The 16796-nt window shown below is 38.1% G+C and overlaps 1 protein-coding gene across 1 annotated transcript in view; it reads left to right on the forward strand.

The window, feature by feature from the left end:
• The window catches only part of LOC134536425 (metabotropic glutamate receptor 4), a 118225-nt gene extending 101743 nt beyond the window's left edge, over positions 1-16482 (forward strand). The window contains exons 7-8 of the mRNA XM_063376138.1: positions 245-462; positions 16377-16482. Of these exons, the coding sequence (XP_063232208.1) occupies positions 245-462; positions 16377-16482 (324 nt within the window). The remainder of the gene's footprint in view (positions 1-244; positions 463-16376) is intronic.
• Positions 16483-16796: the final 314 nt, after the last annotated feature.

The following is a 16796-nucleotide window of genomic DNA, read 5'->3' on the forward strand; positions in this document are numbered from 1 at the left end:
TGAATTGTTGGAGTGTAATCGGGAATGGCAGAAATTAATGTGCATCTTAGGTCAACCGTGACTGGAGAGGTATTGCGAGGAGGGGTGAGTGTAAACAGGGTGTTGCGTGGAGGGGTATGAGCGAGAGGTTGTTGCGAGGAGGAGTGTGACTGGAGAGGTATTGCGAGGAGGGGTGTTGCGAGGAGGGGTGAGTGTAAACAGGGTGTTGCGAGGAGGGGTATGAGCGGGAGGCTGTCGCGGGCAGGTGCTGATAAACGGCGTATGGATCCTGGTGTCGCCCCCGCGCGCCGTGCACCATTACCCCACGCGCGATGACAACCACCTGGTGTGCTCGTCGCACATCGACGCCTCCTACATGATCGCCTTCGGCTACCCAATCCTGCTGATCGTCGTGTGCACCGTGTACGCCGTGCTCACACGCAAGATCCCCGAGGCCTTCAACGAGTCCAAGTACATCGGTGAGTCCTCTCGACCATCTCCCTTTCAATGTTGTTCCAATATACTCGCCAAACTGTTTCATAGCTATAAGCATTTCACCTATTTCCACATGTAACGATCAAATCATCGATAAAAAAATATTATTCAAAAAGGATAAACCTATAATATTGGTTTAAAATCATTTGAATTCATGCTTAAGGAAATAATTATTATGCATTTTACTTACAGCCCTAAAATAACTATTTTGTTTAATTGGTTTCATACAGTTATAACAAAATATCCCGTAGTAATTAAAATCAAAATCAAATGTATTTAGGCAAATATTTTAAAACATAATTAGTTTGGTTATGAAAACAATGTTTATATTTTTCCATTTTTACTCCATTGTGTAACATCAATTTCGATCATTTAGAAACTCTAATTAAGTTATCAAAAATTAATTTTAATAGTTCTACTCCCACATTTTTCATCACATATTTATTTTACATTAAATTATATAAGCCACACACTATATAACATGTAAAAATTAATCTTGCATTTCAGTGCGTTAAACCTATAAACACCACATTTTCTGTTCGAAAATGATGTACTGTGAAAAAATAGGTGATGGACTGGTAAGATTTAAAACTCACTGTTCAGAGAACAACGGTACAAACCCAGGTCCAAGCATTTTGGTTTCCATTTTCGATGGATTTTCGAAATCATTCCTTGCAAATTTAAGAAATTTTAACAAGGTTATTAACTAAGGATTTTACATCATGCCTGTACGGTTAGTCACTTGAGTTCGCGTCGGTTTTCAGCGTCCCAGCCTACACAGACTATGAATAGCTATTTTAAGAATAATTGCTTTTGTGAAGACAGAGCTAGTCTTTTGATATACCGTCAGTTGGGGTAACATTGGCCCTTTGAGGGAAACTTTGGCCCAAGACAAAAAACATGTTAAACCATGTTACCACTCTTCCAAATATTTATTAGATGTGATGATACATATGTGCCAAAGTTACCCTCAAAGGACCAATGTTACCCCAACTGACGGTAACTATAATAGTCATTTAATGTGAGTAAATTGCTTTTTTTATATGTTTCTTAAATGTTTGAGCATTTATATATTTATTATTGGTGTAAGAAAGGCGTACCTATATTAATTATTATAAGTATTATAGTATTGGTATTTCTAGTGGCATATTAGAATATGCAAATAATTCAACTCACGAGTCTGTATCTTATGGTAATGTATTTAACACAGGTTCTTATTGCAAGATTTTCTGATAGTAAAATTACGGCAAAAATATTTGAGAGTTATCACTAGTATCTCTATCTAGACTCCTATATTTTTAGTAACTCTGCTAATTTCTTTGCTTTTCTTTGGTTAAGTAAATTTATCTGCACCCTTGTTGGAGTGAGAACACTTCAGGGAAAGTACGCGGATTTACATAATAATTTAATTATCTTCAGATGTTTGTGCCATTAGATACAGCTCCCTTTGGGGTGCGGGAATTGTGGATACTCGTCCGGGGTAGGGAAGTACCTGCATCATGAAATTTGATTAATTAGTGCAGACACTGCAGTACTTATTAAATTATCTTTTTTCACTTAACCGCCAATTCTTGAATAAAAATTTTACGGAACATTTACTTTTATAAAAAAAATTTCACTCACAGGTTAAACTGTTGTATATGTAAGTAACTGGGTAAGAAAATTAAAAGAAATAATGATGCTAAGTTTTTAATACGACCGTGCAAATTGGGCTCATTAAAAAGGGATAACAAATTTTACCAAACAGTTGGAGATGTTTCGGGTACTACAAAATATTATGATTCGTTATATGTTATGTGCCTATTTAGTGCTAAATTAGAACTATCGCTCTAAATCAGTAAAAAAAATCAAAAAATTGCGATAGCTTACGTTAATATTTTTTACTTTCCAAAACCAAAGAAAATAATCTAAAAGGATTTTGTTTACCAAGAAGTTATAAAGCACAAAGTTCCTAATAAGTCAGACAAAGTAAATCACTTTCATATCATTAGGATGTGTGTGTAGATATATATGAATAAGCACTGTCAGTACTTGTTTCAACATAAATATATAAAAACAACTCAAAAGTTAGTTTTTTTTATTTGCGTGATTCACATTCACATGTTTGGAAAAACAGTGATACAATAGGATATAAATTTCACACTAAACGAACTTGTTGAATTGCGTATCATCTCTCACATAAGAACATTTTTGGAGTTGTAATATTTGAATGTTCTGATTTTGTAAACTTAGATGGAAAATTTAGCATAAGAAAAGTAAAACATTTGAGACAACTATTTAGGGGGTTCTATGAATACAAAAAAGTAAATTTCAAAATTTTAGATTCATGATAAAACAGAAGATTTCATGGAATACCTAAATTGGTCATATTTTCCATACAAGAAAATTACTGACTAATGTTGTCAGTTACATCAGAATATCCTGACGGACAACTTCCAAATAAAAATTATTAATTGGACAACATTTTCAATCTGAAGGAATACATTAATCGAGAGAAGGTCGTTTTAAGTTTCTATTAAAAATTGTTGAACAAGTTGACCCCATATGATTAAAATGAATTTATCAAAGTATTAAGGAACTGGAAATATCTCAAGTAGTATATGAATGGGGCTCCGGAAACAGGATGCAGGATGTGGAGCCGAGAGCCGGCTCCGCCATCTTGGATTTGTGACGTCACGGCGGCAAAAATTCCTCAAAATTCCTCAAAAATGACTCAAAATGACTCAAAATTTCCCGTTTTAAGAAAAAATTTCCCGTTTTCGAGGGAAAAATTCCCGTTTCGAGGGAAAATTTCCCGATTTAGTCCTTAAAAATCTCAACGGCTAGAAATGTCCTGATAGAGGCTTAAGCATCCTTAACTCAAGCCTCAGTTAAGCCTCTATCAGGATGTGACCTTGACCTTTGACCTTGACCCCGACGGCCATCTTGGATCCACCATCTTGGATGACGTCATTTCGTTTTCTCGAACATTCCGGCATTGTGTTATCCGCCATTTTGAATTATGACGTCATCGTTGCAATTTACGTTACGGCCACCATCTTTAAATTTATTATCCGATTTTAATGAAAAAAAAAATTTAAAATTATAAAAAATTAAATAATAAAATTTTTAATAAAATATTTAAAAAAACAAATATTTACGACACGGAGTTCGGAGTCCTCAGTTCGAACCCGGTGAGGACAAAAAAAATAAAAATGGTGACCGATCCTTCCCCTGTGGCGGGGGGTGCTGGCAGACTGACCCCCACCACTTATGTCAATGCACATATACCATCAGGTAGTATGACGTCATGTCCGCCATCTTGAAATTTGGACGCCATCTTGAAAATCTTTATTTATTATACGATTTTTATGAAAAAAATTCCAAAATTCATCAAGAAATTAACGTATTTGAATTCTGTTTGATTATATCGATGTACGTCCTTGGTTCGATTCCCGACGAGAGTAAACAGTCGATCCTTCCTCCATGAAAGCTACCTAGACTGATCTATCACCACCAATACCAAGGTATATATCGTCAACTGGTATGACATCATGTCCGCCATCTTGTCTTCATCCACTGGAGACCACCATCTTGTTTTCGTCTGCTAGAGTGTGCCGATATCATGTAGTATAATTATCTGGTCACCACACCTTTGACCTTGAACTTTGACCTTGACCTTGAAATTTGACCTTGACCTTGAACTTTGACCTTGACCTTGAAATTTGACCTTGACCTTGAACTTTGACCTTGACCTTGAAATTTGACATTGACCTTGAAATTTGACCTTGACCTTGAAATTTGACCTTGACCTTGAAATTTGACCTTGACCTTGAAATTTGACTTTGACCTTGAAATTTTACTTTGTCCTTGAAATTTGACTTTGTACTTGATGTCCATCACGGATCCGTCATTTTATGTTCAGTACATGCTACCAGGAGCGACCACCTGCTGGAGTACACCATCTTGTGCGTGTACTCGTATTACCATCATGCTAGTTTTATTCTAACATGCTACAGTGCAGTAATCATTTATTATTACTGAGGTACCCACCATCTTTGAAATTTGACCGCCATCTTGAAATCATGTAATTATTTAGCTAGAAATGCGGGAAAAATTCCAATAGTCTCCGAATAAATCATTTATTAATTTACAAATCGAATGGATGGATCCCTGTCCACGGTTCGATTCTTGACCAGAGACAGTTGTAACTAATTATTAAATAAATGTTAGGTTCTGTTTTCCATTACCTTTCGCAGAGTTTATTAATCACTCACTCTACGAAAATCAACTCAAGTCAATATACCGGACCAACGAATTAAATCAGTGCCGATTAGCCTATTATGAAAGTCTAATTTTTCAATAATCTGAATAACATAAAAGCCGTTCATGTACAAAGCCACACATATAGATCAATTGCCTTCAGTCCATGAGACCGAGTCATGTCATTATCAGACGTATAGGCTAGTCATTTCAGGACCACATGACCTTCGTAATCCATCGTGACATTTTTATACATTCTAAAGGACCAAGTAACCTTGTAAAATATTTTAGTAACACCAAGAGATGATAAACTAGTAAATATTCAATCACTACATTTTGTACTATGCGCAATCAACAAAAAAGGAAGCACCAACAACGAAAAGACAGCACCACCAACGAAAAGACAGCTCACTTGGAAGCACCGACAACGAAAAGGCAGCACCGCCAACGTAAATACAGCACATTTGGAAACACCGACAACGAAAAGACAGCAGTGACAACGAAAAGACAGAACATTTGGAAGCACCGACAACGAAAAGGCACCACATTTGGAAGCACCAACATCTAAAAGACAACACCGCCATCGAAAAGGCAGCCCATTTTGGAAGCACCGCCAACGAAAAGGCAGCACATTTTGGATGCACCATCGAATAAGGAAGCACCGACAACGAAAAGGCAGCACATATGGAAGCACCGACAACGTAAAGGCAGCACATTTGGAAGCACCGACAACGAAAAGGCAGCACATTTGGAAGCACCGACAACGAAAAGGCAGCACATTTGGAAGCACCGACAACGAAAAGACAGCGCATTTGGAAGCACCGACAACGTAAAGGCAGCACATTTGGAAGCACCGACAACGAAAAGGCAGTACATTTGGAAGCACCGACAACGAAAAGGCAGCACATTTGGAAGCACCGACAACGAAAAGGCAGCATATTTGGAAGCACCGACAACGAAAAGGCAGCACATTTGGAAGCACCGACAACGAAAAGGCAGCACATTTGGAAGCACCGACAACGTAAAGGCAGCACATATGGAAGCACCGACAACGTAAAGACAGCACATTTGGAAGCACCGACAACGAAAAGACAGCACATTTGGAAGCACCGACAACGTAAAGGCAGCACATTTGGAAGCACCGACAACGTAAAGGCAGCACATTTGGAAGCACCGACAACGTAAAGGCAGCACATTTGGAAGCGCCGACAACGTAAAGGCAGCACATTTGGAAGCACCGACAACGTAAAGGCAGCACATTTGGAAGCACCGACAACGTAAAGGCAGCACATTTGGAAGCACCGACAACGAAAAGGCAGCACATTTGGAAGCACCGACAACGAAAAGGTAGCACATTTGGAAGCACCGTCAACGTAAAGGCAACATATTTGGAAGCACCGACAACGAAAAGGCAGCACATTTGGAAGCACCGACAACGAAAAGGCAGCACATTTGGAAGCACCGTCAACGTAAAGGCAACACATTTGGAAGCACCGACAACGAAAAGGCAGCACATTTGGAAGCACCGACAACTAAAAGGCAGCACATTTGGAAGCACCGACAACGAAAAGGCAGCACATTTGGAAGCACCGCCAACGAAAAGGCAGCACAGTTTGTATGCATCATCGAATAAGGAAGCACATTTGGAAGCTCCATCAACTAAAAAAGGCAAAAAGGAAGCACAAGTTACGAGATCTAAGTCTTAGTAAGAAATCATAATACAAGAAATAAAAACATTACATTCTTATAATTTAAATTATTTATTTTATTGCTTTACATTATACAAATGCAAGTAAAACAAGTCATTATTGTATGTAGCCAGCATTCCTCAGTTCCTTGAGTATGAAGGATATTTCTTTGATGCACGAATATTTTCCTGCACAAAGCGAACCATGTAGAAGTCTTAGCCGGTCAACCAATATGTTTGGATCTTTCCATGATGTGTAATCATTCTCTTCTACCACCATCTTCCTTGCACCTTTATAATAAATATTATGATCTCTGGTGTCTTCCGTTTTACCACCAACCTCAGGGTAACTTTCATGTTTGAGACGGTGATCATCACAAGCTTGATCAGATTTATTTAATATATCACGTCGTTTCCATCGTTTCGGTCTCAGGACACCGCCACATTCTTCGATCTTGGCAGCTTTAGGTGCTTCATCATAGTCTATGTCTTTGTCAACAGCCTCAGAGTCACTGTAACAATCACCGTAGAAGGAATCGTCTTCACCCAATTTACCGTAATAATTCGATGTTGATGATGTTGAAGTGTCTTCATCGTCTTCATGCTTCCTTTTTAGGAGTCCATCATTTTTACAAAGTAGGAAAGATGTACTTGAATTCGGCTGGAATATATTCTCACTTTTCACGTTAAGGATTCTTCCATTGTCTTCATTCTTCCGTAAATCATCAACCTTCTTCAATTTAAGTTCTTTGTCGAGATCAGAAGATCCAAGAAAATTATTGTTGTAATGCAGATCACTCTTCCTTAGGCTAGTAGATTCATCGTTGTCCTCTAGCTTGTACGCAGGCTTGGCGCTACAAGTTCTGCCATGTCTTTTTAGGCTCTCTCTCCGCGTAAACGACTTGCTACATCGAACACAACTTATCATATTGCGCAGTGGATTTTTAACACAGTCATTCTTCTCGTGTTGTTTTTTATTCTTTCTCAAGATAAACTCTTTACTGCAAAACTTACACCTATGTTCTTTCGATACAGCGTCAGATCCCAAATCGGAATTCATATTAGTTACTGAGACTAATGCCAGATACCAATTGAGTGTTTTAAATTAGATTCAATACTTAAATAGAAATTTTTTCATATTTCATCAGCGAGAATTAATATATCTCATGCAAAAGTACTTTAAGCATGTAGTTCTGCTTTTCAACAACAGATGTCGCCACATGTTGCTTGCAGGTAAATAATATTTAGTTCTTTTATGCGGGATGCGGGATGCTCACTAACGATCGCAAAAGAAGGATGGCTTCGCTAGACTCCAAGGAAAAGGAAGTTCGTCTTGCATGTTGGTGCTCCACAGATGTCTCATGGCGTAATATTAATTTGACTGAGTAATGATATTTGTTAATTCCACCTGATAAAAATATTGCAAGTTTTGATTTAGTAGCAGAAATTATCGAATTAAATGTAACTCCAAATAAAATGACATGTCTCATTAGACCAAAAAAAATCCATGCAGATAGCGGTTTCTCAGAATAGTCAGAAACACTTGAAGAAACCACAGGAATGATTGCAAGAACACGGGAAAAACCATCAAAATATTGTCAAGAATAATCAGGAGCACACTGAGAAAACCACCATAATATTAACAATTATAATCGGAAGCACACGGAGAAAACCATCATAATATTGACCAGATTAATCGAAAGCACACAGAGAAATCACCACATGTTTTCTTTGATATCAAAAAATAAAAAGAAAAAATATTTAAATATAAAAATAAATTAATAAAAAAAATGCATAAATTTCTGGCTTGTACAAGAACTCTATCTTTGTTCAACAATGATAAGTTTACAAGCTAGCAGAAACTGTTTATGCATTTTTTTTTTATTAATTTATTTTTATATTTAAATATTTTTTCTTGTAATTTTATGATATCAAAGAAAACATGTGGTGATTTCTCTGTGTGCTTCCGATTAATCTGGTCAATATTATGATGGTTTTCTCCGTGTGCTTCCGATTATAATTGTTAATATTATGGTGGTTTTCTCAGTGTGCTCCTGATTATTCTTGACAATATTTTGATGGTTTTTCCCGTGTTCTTGCAATCATTCCTGTGGTTTCTTCAAGTGTTTCTGACTATTCTGAGAAACCGCTCTCTGCATGGATTTTTTTTGGTCTAATGAGACATGTCATTTTATTTGGAGTTACATTTAATTCGATAATTTCTGCTACTAAATCAAAACTTGCAATATTTTTATCAGGTGGAATTAACAAATATCATTACTCAGTCAAATTAATATTACGCAATGAGACATCTGTGGAGCACCAACATGCAAGACGAACTTCCTTTTCCTTGGAGTCTAGCGAAGCCATCCTTCTTTTGCGATCGTTAGTGAGCATCCCGCATCCCGCATAAAAGAACTAAATATTATTTACCTGCAAGCAACATGTGGCGACATCTGTTGTTGAAAAGCAGAACTACATGCTTAAAGTACTTTTGCATGAGATATATTAATTCTCGCTGATGAAATATGAAAAAATTTCTATTTAAGTATTGAATCTAATTTAAAACACTCAATTGGTATCTGGCATTAGTCTCAGTAACTAATATGAATTCCGATTTGGGATCTGACGCTGTATCGAAAGAACATAGGTGTAAGTTTTGCAGTAAAGAGTTTATCTTGAGAAAGAATAAAAAACAACACGAGAAGAATGACTGTGTTAAAAATCCACTGCGCAATATGTTAAGTTGTGTTCGATGTAGCAAGTCGTTTACGCGGAGAGAGAGCCTAAAAAGACATGGCAGAACTTGTAGCGCCAAGCCTGCGTACAAGCTAGAGGACAACGATGAATCTACTAGCCTAAGGAAGAGTGATCTGCATTACAACAATAATTTTCTTGGATCTTCTGATCTCGACAAAGAACTTAAATTGAAGAAGGTTGATGATTTACGGAAGAATGAAGACAATGGAAGAATCCTTAACGTGAAAAGTGAGAATATATTCCAGCCGAATTCAAGTACATCTTTCCTACTTTGTAAAAATGATGGACTCCTAAAAAGGAAGCATGAAGACGATGAAGACACTTCAACATCATCAACATCGAATTATTACGGTAAATTGGGTGAAGACGATTCCTTCTACGGTGATTGTTACAGTGACTCTGAGGCTGTTGACGAAGACATAGACTATGATGAAGCACCTAAAGCTGCCAAGATCGAATAATGTGGCGGTGTCCTGAGACCGAAACGATGGAAACGACGTGATATATTAAATAAATCTGATCAAGCTTGTGATGATCACCGTCTCAAACATGAAAGTTACCCTGAGGTTGGTGGTAAAACAAAAGACACCAGAGATCATAATATTTATTATAAAGGTGCAAGGAAGATGGTGGTAGAAGAGAATGATTACACATCATGGAAAGATCCAAACATATTGGTTGACCGGCTAAGACTTCTACATGGTTCGCTTTGTGCAGGAAAATATTCGTGCATCAAAGAAATATCCTTCATACTCAAGGAACTGAGGAATGCTGGCTACATACAATAATGACTTGTTTTACTTGCATTTGTATAATGTAAAGCAATAAAATAAATAATTTAAATTATAAGAATGTAATGTTTTTATTTCTTGTATTATGATTTCTTACTAAGACTTAGATCTCGTAACTTGTGCTTCCTTTTTGCCTTTTTTAGTTGATGGAGCTTCCAAATGTGCTTCCTTATTCGATGATGCATACAAACTGTGCTGCCTTTTCGTTGGCGGTGCTTCCAAATGTGCTGCCTTTTCGTTGTCGGTGCTTCCAAATGTGCTGCCTTTTAGTTGTCGGTGCTTCCAAATGTGCTGCCTTTTAGTTGTCGGTGCTTCCAAATGTGTTGCCTTTACGTTGACGGTGCTTCCAAATGTGCTGCCTTTTCGTTGTCGGTGCTTCCAAATGTGCTGCCTTTTCGTTGTCGGTGCTTCCAAATATGTTGCCTTTACGTTGACGGTGCTTCCAAATGTGCTACCTTTTCGTTGTCGGTGCTTCCAAATGTGCTGCCTTTTCGTTGTCGGTGCTTCCAAATGTGCTGCCTTTACGTTGTCGGTGCTTCCAAATGTGCTGCCTTTACGTTGTCGGTGCTTCCAAATGTGCTGCCTTTACGTTGTCGGCGCTTCCAAATGTGCTGCCTTTACGTTGTCGGTGCTTCCAAATGTGCTGCCTTTACGTTGTCGGTGCTTCCAAATGTGCTGCCTTTACGTTGTCGGCGCTTCCAAATGTGCTGCCTTTACGTTGTCGGTGCTTCCAAATGTGCTGCCTTTACGTTGTCGGTGCTTCCAAATGTGCTGCCTTTACGTTGTCGGTGCTTCCAAATGTGCTGTCTTTTCGTTGTCGGTGCTTCCAAATGTGCTGTCTTTACGTTGTCGGTGCTTCCATATGTGCTGCCTTTACGTTGTCGGTGCTTCCAAATGTGCTGCCTTTTCGTTGTCGGTGCTTCCAAATGTGCTGCCTTTTCGTTGTCGGTGCTTCCAAATATGCTGCCTTTTCGTTGTCGGTGCTTCCAAATGTGCTGCCTTTTCGTTGTCGGTGCTTCCAAATGTGCTGCCTTTTCGTTGTCGGTGCTTCCAAATGTGCTGCCTTTACGTTTTCGGTGCTTCCAAATGTGCTGCCTTTTCGTTGTCGGTGCTTCCAAATGTGCTGCCTTTTCGTTGTCGGTGCTTCCAAATGTGCTGCCTTTTCGTTGTCGGTGCTTCCAAATGTGCTGCCTTTACGTTGTCGGTGCTTCCATATGTGCTGCCTTTTCGTTGTCGGTGCTTCCTTATTCGATGGTGCATCCAAAATGTGCTGCCTTTTCGTTGGCGGTGCTTCCAAAATGGGCTGCCTTTTCGATGGCGGTGTTGTCTTTTAGATGTTGGTGCTTCCAAATGTGGTGCCTTTTCGTTGTCGGTGCTTCCAAATGTTCTGTCTTTTCGTTGTCACTGCTGTCTTTTCGTTGTCGGTGTTTCCAAATGTGCTGTATTTACGTTGGTGATGCTGCCTTTTCGTTGTCGGTGCTTCCAAGTGAGCTGTCTTTTCGTTGGTGGTGCTGTCTTTTCGTTGTTGGTGCTTCCTTTTTTGTTGATTGCGCATAGTACAAAATGTAGTGATTGAATATTTACTAGTTTATCATCTCTTGGTGTTACTAAAATATTTTACAAGGTTACTTGGTCCTTTAGAATGTATAAAAATGTCACGATGGATTACGAAGGTCATGTGGTCCTGAAATGACTAGCCTATACGTCTGATAATGACATGACTCGGTCTCATGGACTGAAGGCAATTGATCTATATGTGTGGCTTTGTACATGAACGGCTTTTATGTTATTCAGATTATTGAAAAATTAGACTTTCATAATAGGCTAATCGGCACTGATTTAATTCGTTGGTCCGGTATATTGACTTGAGTTGATTTTCGTAGAGTGAATGATTAATAAACTCTGCGAAAGGTAATGGAAAACAGAACCTAACATTTATTTAATAATTAGTTACAACTGTCTCTGGTCAAGAATCGAACCGTGGACAGGGATCCATCCATTCGATTTGTAAATTAATAAATGATTTTTTCGGAGACTATTGGAATTTTTCCCGCATTTCTAGCTAAATAATTACATGATTTCAAGATGGCGGTCAAATTTCAAAGATGGTGGGTACCTCAGTAATAATAAATGATTACTGCACTGTAGCATGTTAGAATAAAACTAGCATGATGGTAATACGAGTACACGCACAAGATGGTGTACTCCAGCAGGTGGTCGCTCCTGGTAGCATGTACTGAACATAAAATGACGGATCCGTGATGGACATCAAGGACAAAGTCAAATTTCAAGGACAAAGTAAAATTTCAAGGTCAAAGTCAAATTTCAAGGTCAAAGTCAAATTTCAAGGTCAAGGTCAAATTTCAAGGTCAAGGTCAAATTTCAAGGTCAAGGTCAAAGTTCAAGGTCAAGGTCAAATTTCAAGGTCAAGGTCAAAGTTCAAGGTCAAGGTCAAATTTCAAGGTCAAGGTCAAAGTTCAAGGTCAAAGGTGTGGTGACCAGATAATTATACTACATGATATCGGCACACTCTAGCAGACGAAAACAAGATGGTGGTCTCCAGTGGATGAAGACAAGATGGCGGACATGATGTCATACCAGTTGACGATATATACCTTGGTATTGGTGGTGATAGATCAGTCTAGGTAGCTTTCATGGAGGAAGGATCGACTGTTTACTCTCGTCGGGAATCGAACCAAGGACGTACATCGATATAATCAAACAGAATTCAAATACGTTAATTTCTTGATGAATTTTGGAATTTTTTTCATAAAAATCGGATAATAAATAAAGATTTTCAAGATGGCGTCCAAATTTCAAGATGGCGGACATGACGTCATACTACCTGATGGTATATGTGCATTGACATAAGTGGTGGGGGTCAGTCTGCCAGCACCCCCCGCCACAGGGGAAGGATCGGTCACCATTTTTATTTTTTTTGTCCTCACCGGGTTCGAACTGAGGACTCCGAACTCCGTGTCGTAAATGTTTGTTTTTTAAATATTTTATTAAAAATTTTATTATTTAATTTTTTATAATTTTAAATTTTTTTTTTCATTAAAATCGGATAATAAATTTAAAGATGGTGGCCGTAACGTAAATTGCAACGATGACGTCATAATTCAAAATGGCGGATAACACAATGCCGGAATGTTCGAGAAAACGAAATGACGTCATCCAAGATGGTGGATCCAAGATGGCCGTCGGGGTCAAGGTCAAAGGTCAAGGTCACATCCTGATAGAGGCTTAACTGAGGCTTGAGTTAAGGATGCTTAAGCCTCTATCAGGACATTTCTAGCCGTTGGGATTTTTAAGGACTAAATCGGGAAATTTTCCCTCGAAACGGGAATTTTTCCCTCGAAAACGGGAAATTTTTTCTTAAAACGGGAAATTTTGAGTCATTTTGAGTCATTTTTGAGGAATTTTGAGGAATTTTTGCCGCCGTGACGTCACAAATCCAAGATGGCGGAGCCGGCTCTCGGCTCCACATCCTGCATCCTGTTTCCGGAGCCCCATTCATATACTACTATCTCATTAAGCTTCGATAACAACATAACACATTTTTGTGTGAAATATTAAAATTTATACTCAGATTAGTACCTATTCAAGGTATATATTACTTTTTAAAAAAAAATTGTTGCAATTAATTCTCAAATATATTTTGCAGTTAATTTGGGAAAATTAATATTTGGTTTAGAAATGCTATATTTCAACAGGTTTAGTTTAGAATATATTAAGTGATATTTTCTAAACCCGGGCGAGAAAAATCTGAAATAATATCTACGTTTAATAATAAATGTTTTCAATGAATAATAAAACAGTTTGGTATTTGGTGAGGTTATATAGTTGTCAGTGACTCGATCCAAGTAATGTCCGCGCCAAATGCCATCGCGTGTGGGTATTCGTTCAACTGGCGCATGTCAACTGTCTGGTAGTTAGTTGTCTGTGTGCAGTGAAACAGTCACGGCCATCAGCTGTGACAGTAAATGCAGTTCCAAGGACTAGCAACTCGTAAATTAGTAGCTGGTTGGAATACCAGTCAAGATGTCTTGACTTTGACTCGAACAGTACTTCCTCCTCTCCATAGATCATGCCCATGCTGCCGTTCAGTGATGAACTTCATTACTTGTAACAAGCAGTTAGTGTGCCTCACAACATCCTCCAGCAAGGCAAACAGTAGGCGCGCAAGAATTTTGCCGAAATGCTTGATTATATTATAAAGTTGCTGAAAATTGTTGTCTTGCGTAAAAAAAATACACAATTTTTAGTTATTGCAACATTTACTTCGAAACATTTTAACAATCAATAAATTAAAATATGTATGCAGGTGTTCCTGCAAAATAAAATCTTTAGTATTTCCAGACTTGGAGGAGGATTTTTTTATATTTATTTTTCAGTAAAAGATAGATTTCTAAAGTTAATTGAAGGTTTCTACCTGTTTTTACTCAACACCATCTAATTTAATGTATCTTCTAACTTCATTTTTTATTCCTGTCATGTCCATTACTACACTTTTTAGTGCTATATCGCATATCAGATTTCATCACTTCCTCACTTCCTCACTCCATGCCTTTAATTGCTCTTGTACTTCATCTTCCTTTCCTTCACAAATCATCAAATCATCAGCTAATAGCATGGTCTTCATCTTTCCTTCTCCAATCTTATTTTTCACTCTCTTCATTATTCTCTCCATCACTATAATAAATAAAAATGGAGACAATGCACTACCTGCTTCACTCCATCATCTTTTTTAAACCACTTCGTCATTCCTCTTCCATTTCTCATGGTGCTACTGTTTCACTTATACAGTCTCTTCACTCTTCACTCTTTCTTAATCCCAGCTTATTCCATATCCTGCCAAACACACTGTCTTTTCATACTGTCGTATGCCTTCTCCACATCCAGGAATATCATTACTATATGTTTCCCGAATTCGTATCATGTCTCCATCAGTTGTTCTATGGCAAAAATCAGATCTATGGTAGGCCTTCCTTCTCTAAATGCATGCTGCTCCTCACACCGTTTGCCTGCCATGGCCTTCCTTAACATCTTTTCCAAGATATTCTCATACACATTTGCACAGTGGCACATCAAAGTGATCCCTCTATAATTCTCATATTTTTCTTGTCTCCTTTCTTAAACACCGGCACTATTACTCCTTTACTCCAGTCCTCTGGTATGCAATTCTCTTCCAAATAAACCTCTATAGAGCCAATGAATTCCCACTTCTCCTGCTGCTCTTATCATTTTTATAGTCACCTCATCTATCCCTGGAGCTTTGCAATTCATATTTTTCAGTGCTTCGTCTACATTTTTTTCATGTGATATCCTCATTATCTAAAACTGAAAATACTTCATGCTAGTCTGTTTCTTCTTCCTTCTCATTTCCATCTTAATTCAGCAGATTTTCAAAATAATTACCACACAGTTTCTTTTCCTCTTCTTCCATTTCCATAATTCCTCCATCTTCATTTATCATTTTAACTTTCAGACCATTTTCTTTCCTCCTACTTCATTTATGGTTGTATAGTAGTTTCTTACTTCCTTATTTATCCTTTTCTAGCATCTCTGTCAATTTTTACATACATTTCTTTCTCTCCTCTTATATTTCCTCGTATTGCTCTTTCTACCACACACCTCCTCTGCAGCTCCAATCAGGCATTTCTTAAATCTCTCCCACTCCTTCTTGACACCTTGCATCTCATCTCTGAGAAGTTCATCCTTCATCTTCCTCTCATATTTCTGTCTCCTCTTCATTCTTCAGTTTCCACATTTTTATTCTCTTCTCTTGTTTGGTTACTTTCTTTCTGCATCTCATTTATGTCTTCTGCTACTAACAACCTGTGGTCCCCACCAAGGTCCCCACTTGGTATTACTTTAATATTTTTAGTTTGCTTTTTCACATATTTTCCAAGCAGTAAGTAGTCTATGACAGACTGATGTTCATCGTCCCAGCTGTACCTCGATATATTGTGTGTGTGTCTCATTTTACTTTACCAGTTTACCCTAAATACTTTAAACTTTACCTCGATACAACACTTTGTGAGGATAAATTCGTCTGTTAATTCCTGGTGTCTGACTACTGATGTAACATGGAATAAATTTAGCATTTTTTTTACTTCTACATTTTTAACCACATTTGGCATGCATTTTGCGAAAATGACTGTCATTATATGCTGTAAAAATAAAACACGGATTGTTAAATTAAGTACAATTAAAATTCATATGGCTCTAATTACTAATTTGGTCTTGAATGTAAATGTTATATAATGTAAATCAACAATGTACCCACTGCATCCATCATGACCCGTGTTTTGGCCATTCTGTTGGCAAGAAAGCCATTCAGAGCTGGGACCACACATGTTACCTAGCAGGATGTATGGTGATTTGCAATATGTTAATGTGAATGCATAGGTAGCAAGCTTCACCATGTACACAATCTGCATGATCTGGCTGGAATTAGTGTCACTGTATGCATCACTGTCGGGAGTGGGCCTGACTCTAGTGGGAGAAGGTTATTGTTCTTGAGGTATCGGAGCTGTTGCCAGCTCCAGTATCCGAGACATGACCCAACAGGTCCATAGAAAATGTTGTCTGATGCGAATATATAGCGTCTCGACACTTATAGCAATCCTCAGCCTCCACGTGGCACTGATGGGTGATCAAAAGATCTGCTAAAGAGGACCCTGCCTGGAGGAAACCAGCCTCATGCTTTATTAATTGATGAAAGGGTGCCAGAAAAAATGAATGGACTGAATCTGCGGGCAACAACAGATGCGATTGAAACCTTTTTTGGTGGTTCAACTGCCGAGACCTTGTGACTGTTTGGTCCCAAAAGTCTG

This window comes from Bacillus rossius, chromosome 11 (assembly GCF_032445375.1).
Source record: "Bacillus rossius redtenbacheri isolate Brsri chromosome 11, Brsri_v3, whole genome shotgun sequence".
Classification (NCBI taxonomy): Eukaryota; Metazoa; Arthropoda; class Insecta; order Phasmatodea; family Bacillidae; genus Bacillus; species Bacillus rossius.